The 12,568-nt window shown below is 44.6% G+C and overlaps 1 protein-coding gene across 7 annotated transcripts in view; it reads right to left on the bottom strand.

Annotated features, from left to right (window-relative positions):
• Positions 1–12,568, bottom strand: part of LOC123363724 (kinesin-like protein KIF20A) — a 48,560-nt gene that overhangs the window by 18,892 nt on the left and 17,100 nt on the right. For all 7 annotated transcript variants that reach the window (XM_045005029.1, XM_045005026.1, XM_045005024.1 and 4 more), the window contains exons 11-15: positions 11,890–12,036; positions 11,089–11,254; positions 9,393–9,566; positions 8,187–8,326; positions 5,592–5,757 (exon numbers count right to left, since the gene is read on the bottom strand). In XM_045005029.1, coding sequence (XP_044860964.1) covers positions 5,592–5,757; positions 8,187–8,326; positions 9,393–9,566; positions 11,089–11,254; positions 11,890–12,036 — 793 coding nt within the window. The remainder of the gene's footprint in view (positions 1–5,591; positions 5,758–8,186; positions 8,327–9,392; positions 9,567–11,088; positions 11,255–11,889; positions 12,037–12,568) is intronic.

Raw genomic sequence — 12,568 nt, 5'->3', positions numbered from 1 at the left:
GCCCACATCTTGAATACTGCGTACAGATGTGGTCGCCTCATCTCAAAAAAGATATACTGGCACTAGAAAAGGTTCAGAGAAGGGCAACTAAAATGATTAGGGGTTTGGAGAGGGTCCCATATGAGGGCAGATTAAAGAGGCTAGGACTTTTCAGCTTGGAAAAGAGGAGACTAAGGGGGGATATGATAGAGGTATATAAAAACATGAAGGATGGAGAAAGTAGATAAGTAAATAACTCTTCCTTATTCCCATAATACAAGAACTAGGGGTCACCATATAAATTAATGGGCAGCAGGTTTAAAACAAATAAAAGGGGAAGTTCTTCACACAGCGCACAGTCAACTTGTGGAACTCTTTACCTGAGGAGGTTGTGAAGGGTAGGACTATAACAGCATTTAAAAAAGAGAACTGGATAAATTCATGGAGGTTAAGTCCATTAAAGGCTATTAGCCAGGATGGGTAAGGAATGGTGTCCCTAGCCTCTGTTTGTCAGAGGGTGGAGATGGATGGCAGGAGAGAGATCACTTGATCATTACCTGTTAGGTTCACTCCCTCTGGGGCACCTGGCATTGGCCACTGTCGGTAGATACTGGGCTAGATGGACCTTTGGTCTGACCCTGTACAGCCGTTCTTATGAGCATGTGAACCATCAAGTGTCTGATGTGGTCCCAGAAGGCATGACATGCATTGTGGATGGCCCAAAGTTCAACATGCAGATATGGAGTGAGGCTGCACCCTTAGTGAATCTAGATGCATCCCCCAACCCAGAAGGGAAGCATCAGTAACCACTGACTTCGAAGAGGGCTGAGTGAAGGGGACTTCTGCACACACACATTGTGTGGGGACTCCCATGAGTGCAAGGAATCCAGGACTAGTGGAGGAAGAGAAACCAATGTGTCCAGAGAATGCAGGGAAGGACAGTAAACCATCCTGAGCCACATATGAAGAGGGTGATAATGCAACCTGGCACACTGTGTTCAAGGGGACATGTGGCCCAACAGGCTTGGACACAGGCGGACTATCATAAATGGCTGAGATGGCAAACTGAGGCAGGCCTGCAGAAATGCCTGGAAGCAGTTGGTTCGCAGGAATACCTTCGACCGTGTGTAATCTCAGAGGCCCCAACTCACTCTATTTTTTGAGTAGAAGTCAAGGTTGACTTTGCTCGACCATCTGGGATTCATTTTAAAACACTGCAAACTAAATGCGATGTTAATGTGGGTAAGAACCTTCTCTCTGGAGCCAGCTTTCAGCAACCAATCATCAAGCTATCAGAAGATGTGGATTCCCTTCCTCTTAAGATATGCTGCGATGCATTTGGTGAAAACTCAGGGGGCAGAAGAGAGGCCGAATGGGAGGACCATATACTGAAAGTGGCCGTCTTCTACCACAATGTAGAAACTTCCTGTGGCTCAGCAGAATGTACAGTGTCCTCAAAGTCCAGAGCAGCAAACCAGTCGTTTTGAGACAGTGAGGGAGGATAGCCGATAGAGTGACCATGCAGAATCTCAAGTACTTAATGAATTTGTTGTGGCCACAGAGGTCAAGAATGGGTCTCATCACGCCTTTGGATTTCGGTATAAGGAAATACCAGGAGTAAAAACATGCAGCTCCAGTGTTCCTATGGAACCTCCATCGCTCCCAACTTCAAAGAGCTGACCTGCTTGATGAGCAGTGTCTAGTGAGACGGGTTCCTGAATAGGGACAAGAAAGGAGGGTCGAAGGGGGACATGAGGAACAGGATTGCATAGCCCCATTCAACAGTATCTAGGACACAGCTGTCGGAGGTAATATAGTCCGAAGCATTATTAAAGTGGACCAGAGCACTGGTCCAAGGAGTCAAAATGGGTGCTTGGTCTGCGCTGAGGGAGGGCATGTGAACTGCCTGAAGCTCAAGCCCAACTGCTTCCTCCTGTGGGATCTATCCCCATTCTAGGATAGTCCTGTTTCAGGAGAAAAGATTGTGCCAAGGAATGCGGCAGGTGACATTGTTGCTGCTGCTGAGCCCCATAATGGTATCTTTGCATGGATGGCCTGTTCACTTCCAAGGACCTCAAGGTAGCCCTGAAATTCCTGAAGGAGAGCAAAGTGTCAACAGTCTTGTCTGAGAACAAGTCTTTGCAGTCAAAGGGCAAGTCCTTGATGGCTTAGTGGATATCCAGAGTGATTCCAAAGTTCTGCAGCCAGAAAGCCTTCCTCAGTTACTGCCAAGGTCATAACCCTGCCCAAGGTGCTTGTAACATCAAGGGCGGGCTGCAGGAATGTTTTGGCCAGCAAGCAGCCTTCCACAACAAACACCCGGAACTCCTCACGCGAGGCCTCTGGCAATTGGTCCTCAACTTTAGCCATGACTGACTAGTTGAGGAAGTCATATTGGGCCAACAAAGCTCATTGATTTGCGATCTTCATCTGCCAGGGCGATGAGGTAGAGTGGCTGGATCTTTTGGGCAGGAAAATTTATGAGTCTGTCCTTGAGAGTAGACTTGAACTTTCCTGGCCAGGCCCTGTCCTTTACTGGTGTTACAAGGAAGTTTGGGGCCAGATGGAGAAAGAACCCCTCAAATCCCTGCATGGGAACAAAGTAGCACTTTTCCACGCATTTTGCCACCAGCAGTACTGAGGCCAATATACTCCACAGGGTTCTCGTGTGCTCAAGAAGCATGTCACTGATCAGGAGGACCACTCTCCTTAGGATGCTGGGCTATAAAATGTTCACCAGTTTGTGTGTGTTCTCTTGGAGGAATGCCGCCTGGATGCCCAGGGGTGTGGTTACACGGTGTAAAGGTCTTGGTACGCCTTAAAGTTCTCTGGAATAGAAGGAGAGGACAAATGAGGAAGCACAGCATCGTCCGGCCACTGATAGGGATAGGGCAGGGGTCCCCAATGCGGTGCCCGTGGGCGCCGCGCCTGCATCCTGGCTGGTGGTTGAGCATCCGCCGAAATGCCACCGAGTTTCCACGGCATTTTGGTGGAGACACCTCTCAATGACACCACTTGCCGCCAACAAGCGATGTCATCGAGAGGCGTTGCCGCCAAAATGGAAATTCAGCGGCATTTCAGCTGATGCTCGACCACTGCCACGGTCCTTCGTCTGGGACCCACCAGACGAAAAGGTTGGGGACCAGTGGGATAGGGTATTGGTGGCCAGGGACCTCCGTCCTGGCCATGAAGCACCTGCCAACCTGGGAGCCACACTGGTCCATTGGCATCCCCCGGAGTTCACTAGTTGATGCAGAGCGGGAGGATAACAACTGACTCTGAATCAGAGCACTGGGATCTCAGCAATGTGGGCAGAGTGACACCCAAGGGAGCCAAACGTTGGTCCAAGTCATCCGTCGCCCAGAACAAAGGTGGGAATCTGGGCCCCTGATGAAGGCAGTACAGAGCATGCTGATGCCACAGGGAGCATTGGTTCTGATGGAAACAGCGGTATCGGAGCATCCAAATGCACCAAACGACAAAGGTGGTGAGAGCTGCCATGAGAGCACTTGCAGCGCTGAACATGGCAGGGCTGAAGAGAGTGCTAGTGGTGAGGTCCCCCTCACCAACTCCAGTACCAGCTCCATTCTCACCACAGGAAGGAGGGCATCTAGATGCAGTGGCCACAGACATAGAGGTTCAGTGGCTCACTACATTGAAGGTGGTGCAACCCTGGGGAAGTCTTGGACCAACAGTGAGATCAGGACCAAAAGGCAGAGGTGGTATGTGACGGCCTGGTACACCGACAACATGGAAAAAACTGGTACCAACATCTCCCTTGTTAGTACCAGATTCAACAGATGCCTTAACACAGGAGCCAGAATCAATTATATTGGGTTCCTGCATTTCCCACCTGGTACCAGGGAAGAGTCAGATGTATCCATGCCATCCTGCCTGCCAGAACGGACCCTGTGCTGGTCTGCACTTTTTCAAGGGGCGGAAAGGAGTCGCCCCACGACTTGGAGTGGTCCCAAGACCTCTTCCTCAGCACCAATGACAGAACAGCTCCTCTGTCTCTTTGGCAAGGCGCCTGCCCCAGAATGAGTGGCAGCAGTGCTCTTAGCCCAAGGGGGGGGGGGCTTGGTACCAGATCATGCTACATGGCCTATTCAAGCAGGTGCTGCTTGAGGCAAAGGTTGCACACCACCCGAGTCCACTTCTGAAACAATATACAAATTGAATAGCGCTCTAAAGCTGTGCCTCACCAAAACAAAGCAAGCAACGTGTGTGGCAGTGCTCTCATGATGCTCAACCACCACCACCGTCCTTCATCTGGCGCCTGCCAGACGAAAAGGTTAGGGACCACTGGTGTGTGGGGATTGCTATTGAGGATCACCCCTCCACACTAAGGACAGTGTTTAAACCCCAGGCATCACTGGGGAACACTAAAATTATAAACTAATACTTATTACAATAAAATAGGTGCGAGATTGTGAGACTTCAACCACAGGTGGTGAGAAGGAACTGCGTTGGGGTAGGGAAGTGCCAGGGAAGGAGCCAGAGCACGAGCACGAGCACTACCCTTCTACAGGTATTGCTAGGCAAAAGCTCTGGCATGCTGGATGTGTACACATTTAAGTGGAATACACATCTGCATCTACTTGAAGCTATGTAATTTAGTGTAAGATACAGCTACTAAAAGATTCAAGAGTCTAGACTCTTCGAGTATAGACTCAAGAGCCTTTTGGGTTTTATTAAATATGTTGATTTCTCACCACAAAGCTACCAGTCTCCTGACCATCAACTGCTTCCCTCTGAACCTTTGGAATTAAGAGCTGTTATGAGGACTATCCCTCTCACTCACCATGTCTCCACACTGCTTTTCCTCCACAGAAACTCCCCCTCAAAGATTGAAGTCTTGCTCCCACCCTCTAGACACCTCCTTGCAAGTCGTGGGATCCCATCTTAGCTCCTGGCTTCTATGCCATCATTCTCATAACAGCAATCCTTTGAGTTGCTACCCTTCCTCCTCCGGTCACTCTAGGTCTTTCCTCCTGACACAGCTTTGATCAAATCCACATTCCCTCCAGTTAACACACACACAACTGGATGTCTAGGTGGAGTGTGCAGGTAGTGTTTCCACACACAGAGCTCATTGGTGTTAGCCACGCAGAATGTGTCTACATGGCAATAGTACACCCACAGCTGGCCTGTGTCAACTAACTCAGGCTTGTGGGGCCTGGGCTGTGGGGCTAGAAAACTGTAGTGCAGACATTCAGGCTCAGGCTGGAGGGTCCCAAAGCCCAAGCTCCAGCCAGAATGTCTACACTGCAATTTTATAGCCCTGCAGTCCAAGTCTGCCAACATGGGCGAACTGCAGGTTTTTTATTGCAGTTTAGACATACCCACAGCCAGAGTTCCCAGAGAAGCTATTAGCATAGAAACAGTGTCAGGAGGAGCCTGTGACACCCTACTAGCACAATATGACCATGTATTCACAGCATAAATGAGATGAACTACCTCAAAAGTTATTTTGGTGGCTTAGTTTACAATGTTACAGTTAGAGGGAGAATTCTTGGTGGATACCTTTAAGGAAAGGCAATGTTACATAAGCTGACAATTTAAAGGACACTACACTGCAATTTAAAAAAAAAAAATCAAATGAAGTCTACCTCAACTTTCTCTTGTTCAACTATGAACTCTTCTATTGGAACATAGTGGTCTTCAATTTGTTCCATTGCACACATATATGCATGCTTCTTTATAGCTTCCTTATACATTTCAAATTTATTCTCCAATTTTTCCTCATAACTTTCTCTCATATCTTCCAAGCGTTTACTGAGAATGATAAATCAATCAAGTTAGCTTGAGTGCTACATTTACACAATTTTACAAGAGTTAAAGTGTTAATATTTCAAAACTACATGTGAAACCTAGAAAGAGTTGGACAAAGATTCAAAGTAAAAAATCAAGAGGTTAAGTGGGAGACTAGCAGAAGTGTACAGTACTCTAAGTTCTACTTTTTAAGCTTGCAGTCATTTCCCTTAGTCCGTCTTGTCAAATTCTATTTTTCAGTATCAGAAAAATAATTAATTCTAGTTAATCTATAGTACTAGAACATTGTAAGTTAAGTAACAGAAATCAAGAGAAGCCAAAAATTGTTGTTTCTGGCTCCTTTACTGTCAAGATATTTATGCTAGCAAGGACTTTTTCTGAGCTACTTACAATGGTGCTATAATGCAAGCCTGTGGGACAACTGTATATTCAACAGCAAGTGTTATGTGCATATTTAATGCTGGACATCAGTCAAGTTTGGTTGGTCTAGTTTTCTATACCACTTTGGTTTGGCAACAGATATTTGCCAGTCCAGGAAAGCTAATAACATGTTATATGCCACTGCTTTGATCTATCATTCAGCTGATGCAGTCACAGTACACTAACTGGCAACACTGAAAAAGACTCAGAGGGATTTATATGGTCCCCATTATGGTGAGGCGCTCAAATACTGCAATCTTAAGTGGATTTATGCTCACCACCACCACAGAGGTTGGGAAGTACTATTATCCCCCATTATGCAGTTGCAGAACTGAAGCACAGTAAGCCTAAGGTCACACATAAAGCCAGTGGAGGAGAAGGCAATCAAACCTGTGGCTCCCAATCCTGAGCCATCCCTCCTCTCCTTAATATCTAGGCTCAAACCCATTTGAGATTGAACTCCCATGAATTTGATCTACTTTTAAACTTGAGCCCATCTGCAATTTAGGTCTTATTTTAGCATATAAGTGCAGTTTGAGGAACCAGCATAAGCTATACTGGTATAAGCACTTCTATGCCAGTATAAACTGCATCTACATCAGGAAGGTTTTGCTGGTTTAACTGTGTAGATTAGCCTACCATCCTCACACTCCAAACATAACTACATTGATAAATTTAAGTTTAAACCAAGCCTTAGATTGGCTATCCCAGCCTTTTTCTTTCTTTTGGGGGGGGGGGGGAAAAAGAGGGAACCCAGCAAGTTTCCATCAATAGGCAGTGACAGACCTGACACATTAACACTACTGTAAGACCTGTCTAACCAATTGTCTCCTCTTTTACTACACTACAGTAGAATACATTTCTGTGGCATTCCTATTAGGCTCATCTTGGCACCAATCATAAATACAGGGGTGAGGTACACAATCCCATCGTGATTTTTGCCATTTTTTTTAGAACTCCCCTGGAAAAACCATAGGAAACTATCCCAAGAAAAGATGCAAAAATGCTACAGGTAATTTCAAGTTTCTTTAGTAGCATGCAGATGCCTACAACCTCAGTGCAGGCTTGATTTCTCTGTGTTTAGTCACCTGCCAGAGAGGACATGGTCTATCACGGCTAGCCTCTTCTTAAATGTCAGACAACCGTACTTTAGTGGAACAGAAGCGGAAGCTGAATGAAAATGAATAGCAGAGAGACGATGAGAGAACTAAGCAGATTTGTCTTGCCATCCAACTGCTTGTACTAACTGACATAACACCACACACATGGGGATGGCAAAAAGAGAAGATTGGTGAATGGTTGGCAGGAAAGAGGAGGTCTGAAAAGAGCTGAACAGGGCGAGACTATTTTTCATAACTATCTGAAAGCTGTCACTCGTACATCAGAGAGCTCACACCGTATGTCACATGCAATTGCATTTGAAATACCTATCAACTTTGCAGATTCCCAAATTATTGAACCAATCTCTGGAGTTACCACGACCATTGCTCAGAACCAGCTCTATATTCTGTGTGCAGTCACAGTATTTTAGCCACCAAGAAGCCAGTAACGGTTTGTGGAGCTGGCAAAACGCCACACAAAACAGTGTGCTTACAAAGGTGTTCTGCCACTAATGTAGCAGTTTGTATTCTACAGCAATCTAGGAGAACGTCCTCAGGAGGTACTGAGCATATGTGATTAGACCCATCAGTCTTACTTGGTCTGGTAGATTCTCATGTAGGGGAAAGTCAGAATGAGATATCCTCCAGTAATTTCAGATTAACCATAGAATAAATTCAGTGTTGCATGCATAGGGCATTACCACTGGTTTGGTTTTATTTGGGTTTGTTTTTTGGGAAGCATGCAACAGTAATCTGATCACTGAGACATTTTCTAGTCTTTTGCTTTTGGGAAAAATAGAAGAGCTTTAGAGTTGGCCGGCCATTATTAGCTTCCTCTCTAGATGGTGTATCCATGAGATGTTCCTATTCTATTCCATCATGTTATATAGTTTTGATGGTCTCGTCACTTACCTCCAGGTTTCCTCGGTTTCCAACAGTTGTTGAAACATGGCTTCTGCCATCTCTTTACGTATCTGCACCTCAAGAAGAAGTTTACTCTGCCTTTCTGCAACTAGCGTCTTCTTCAGGTTCTCAGTAGTTTTCAAGAGCTCCTGCATTTAAAATACTTCACTTCAGAAACCAAGCTAAAAGGACTAACAACATGCAATTCAAATAAAAAGATTATTTACCAGGCAATGGTGTTTATAAAAGCCATCTCTACCCGTCCACTATGGAACATGAAACCCCATCTCATGGGCCTATGTTGGTTTTCCTATTGAAATAGCTCAGTTCTGTTGAAACCTCAGTATGTGCCCAAGAAAATGATTGAGCCCACTCCCACTGAAGTCAATGGGAAAACTGATATTTACTTCAATAGTTATATCTTGCTCAGAGAGACACAGAGTGTGTGTGAGTGTAAGTTTTAAACAATTTAATACTGTACACAGCAATGATGATTGTGAAGCTTGGTTGAGGTGGTGAAGTCAGAGGGTGGGATATTTCCCAGGGAATGCCTTATTGCAAAAATGATGAACAGCTGAGCCCTCAAGGGTTAACACATTTTTGTTAATGTAGCCTCAGTCTACAAGGCAGCACAAATGGAGGGTGGGGAGACAGCATGGCAGAGAAAGAGACACACATCCTGTGCGTGAGAGACAGACACGCATTGCCCCTTTAAGTATGCTGACTGCACTCTAAGTACATTGCCTTTTTAAGTAGATCAGCAAGTTGAGATAGCAGCTGCTACCAGCAAGCTCCTGCCATTGAGTTCCCCCCTGCTCTATGGAGATGATGGGGCAAGCGGGGGGCAAGAGCAGGGTGAAGGGGGACATGTAACATTAACCCCCCTCTTCTGTGCCCCCCCCGCACAGCAAGCAGGAGGCTCCCAGGAGCAGCACATGGCAGTGGGGGGGAGGGACAGCTCAACTGCCAGCAATTGATAGCCTGCTGGGCGACTGCCGCACAGGGAACTTAAGGGAGTGGGGAGCTGACAGTCCACCCTGGTTCCAAGCCCCCACCAGCTCACTCAAATTAGCTCCTCTTTCTGTAAGCAGTGGACAAAGCAGGCGGCTACCAAACATAAGGGAGTATTGCGCAACTTTAAACGAGCATGGTCTTGTTGCTGATCAATTAGAGAAAACGTTAACCGGGACGACTTTTAGTGAGGAGTTACTGTACCTCATGGGTCATGATGGTAATGTCCACTTCCTCTTCAGAGGAGGTATCGATATCTTCATCAGGAACCTCTTCAGCAGATATGTTGGCATCAAAATGTACTATAGGCTTGCCATCCTTCCCAACCAGTTTTGGAGCAAAATATCCAAAGGTTTGGGGGTGGATTGTCTGAATAACCTGAAAAATAGTTAAAATTATATGTACTGTGTGGGAAATGGCATTTCCTTCTGGTATAAATATCAAAGCTATGTTAACAAACCTTCCATCTCGCAAAGAATCTGTTAAAATACATATACTTTTAAGAGAGAAACAATTATGTTGTCCCTCAGTTTTTATTTAATAAAACAAGAGCAACTCAAAATAAGGAAAACGATATGTTTAGTTATCTAAACAGAGATTTGGAAAAAGTTTCCAAAAATTTTAACTTTTGGCACATTTGCCCTGAATGACCAAGAGCAATTCCCTAAGGTGGCTATTGCCTCATGTGGGATGTAACCGAGAGGTTCAGGTGTCCACCCTGATGGGCAAGATTAAGATTGAGTCATGGGACTTTGATCAGAGAAGCTCAGGGATTCTTACAGACAAGCTCTATCCATTCAGAGACAGAAGAAGCAGGTACTATGAGGGAACTCAAATAGGGAAAGCCCTACATTGAGAGCACTGTCAAAAGCCCTGACTTAAGAGCTCTAACAGTTTAAGAGTATAATAGAGTGTTACAGTTAAAAGTGGGCTTACAGCCCCAAACTAGAAATAAGATCCTCCTTCCATGAAGTAAAGGCTCCCTCACGAGAGCAGCTGGAGATGGACAGCAAGAAACAGCCCAGCAACTGATTCTGTGGGGCAGCTGTCAGGAAGAAATAGGAAAGGGAGTAGAGCAGGGTAAGATCAAATACCACCCAAAATCCTGCATTAAGTGATGAGGCAGGGAGGGTAGGAACTAGCAACCACCTAGGAGGGGAGGAGAGGGGGGCAGAGAAGAGAGCGTGCACGCCAGCCACTCCCAAAGAAAGTAAAAGACTGTTTGAACAGGATTCTCCTCAGGGGTGGAGCACACTTCCTCCAAACCACTCCATACCCCCCACTGACCAAAAGGCAAGACCAGTAAGAAAAAAAATAATAATAAAAATAAAAAAAATAAAAAAGTTAAACCCAGGTCATGAACATTAAACAAGAGGAATCTGAGCACTAGAAATCGTGTTTAGGATATTGGTTGTAAGATACTAAAGATTGCCTCTTCTTACTTCATCTCTTGAATCTGCTGTTAAAAAGCTTTGGGACAAATGGTCAGCTTGTGCAACTCATTTATACATTCATAACTTGTGCATGCACACGATGTGAGATTACAATATGTACACAGTGGGCATAACATGGGCACCACTCTGTCTGGTCACACTAGGTAACTGTACTTAGTTTAGTGCAGACTAATATAGGAATGCAATTCTGCATACCTGATTGAAAAATGACAATTTCAAGAAAGTTAAGACTATTAAAAACTTTTTGCAAACAAGCAACAGCATTTTATATATAGGAAGTAGTATGGTATATTATAAGCCCATAAGAGACAAGCCAGTTGCACTTCAAATCAAGAAGTCCTAAGTATATTGAGACCATATGATCAGGAGTGTCAATATATAGTCAATCTAGACAATTCATAAGTTAAGTGTAAGAATGCTTCAAGGAGAAGTAGACTTCTACTTACCTGTTTGGCTGTAGCAGAAAATTTCATTACATGTAATGTCTCACTGTGAGTGGAGGCACACTGATTAACGTTGACAATCATACAAGCTTTGCCTTTACCACAGAAGAATGGTTGAAACAGGCGGGTGAGTTTACTCTCTCTGAATGGAATATAGCTGTGTTTCACACTTAAAGAGAAAATTGTACAATTTCCATTAAGGAAACAGAGTGAGCTGTAATATATCCATAGCTTTTCTAGATCCACTCTTTGAGGAAACAAATGTGCTTTTCCATAAGAACACTCAAGTTTGAATGTAATGTTCCTATCCAACAAAGCTGAGCATATTCCCAAATGCTGTCCAAGAAAAGATCTATAGAAGGTATTTTAAAAAGTCAAGAAAAAAAAATACGGACAAACCTGTATTTTTGGACAAGTTCATACACTCACAAAAAGGAGATACTTGAAGAAATCTCATGCTGAGTACAGTCTATTTCTGAATTCTCAAGTGAGTCTACTTACACAGATTGAGAAAAATCTGCACTTATGAGAGATACTGGTTGCTCGCAGTATAAAAAAAGTCACTGGTTTTGCAGTTTCATGTCTCTTCTACCATACTCCCACATACAAATTTAATTCTTCTACTTTTCCTGTGGAAAAACTATTGTGTTATAGTGATGTTTGCAACAAACATATTACTAAATGTACATGTTAAGTGAACCACTGTGCAAGTTTGCAGAACCACTACCCAAAGCGATGCACTGCATGATTTAGTCTTTTAGGTGAACTAAAACTCAAGTTATTGTTTTAAGTCTTCTCACTTACTTAGGATTCTGCTTCTGCTTCAGTGCGGCAATGCATTTCCCAAGAATAAAAAGAGAATTATTAATATTCCCAGCTTCTTTTAGTCTGTCTCCAAAAGTTTGTGTCTTATTGCACCGTTCAGACCCAGCCAAGTCACAGAGAGACATTCTAAATGAAAGAATTAATCAGCAATATAAATATTATACAAGTTAAATACAATTTTTTAATATTCTTTACTTTCAGATACGTTGGTGCGATAAGAATCACTAACTCTTAACATTTTTGGACACACATTTGAGGTGTGGACTACAGAGTACCTTCTTTCTAACGTTTGATTCTTCAGTGGCTTTTGCAAACAGAAGGTAAGAAACATGGTTTTGTACAAAAGCCTTCCTTTCAATACGAAGTCCAGAGTAGGGCATCAGATACTCATAATTAAGGCTGTGAGTTTGTCATGGAGGTCCCGAATTCCGTGACTTTCTGAGATCTCTCACTTCTGCAGCAGCCAATGCAGCTCACCTGGGGGCTGCCTGAGGAGCTCGGGCAACCCCTAGGCCAACTGCACCAGCCACTGCTGGGGCAGTCTCGGGCCACTGCCCCGCTCCCCCGCAGCAGCCCGAGTTTGGGTGTGTGTGGGAGGGAGCTCAGGGCTGGGGGTTGGGGCCTGGGAAAAGGGTTGCGGACTCTGGGAAATGCTTAC

This window comes from Mauremys mutica, chromosome 2 (genome assembly GCF_020497125.1).
Source record: "Mauremys mutica isolate MM-2020 ecotype Southern chromosome 2, ASM2049712v1, whole genome shotgun sequence".
NCBI classification, from domain to species: domain Eukaryota; kingdom Metazoa; phylum Chordata; order Testudines; family Geoemydidae; genus Mauremys; species Mauremys mutica.
Note: the sequence above shows the minus strand (reverse complement) of the source record. Positions and strands in the feature narration are given on the sequence as shown.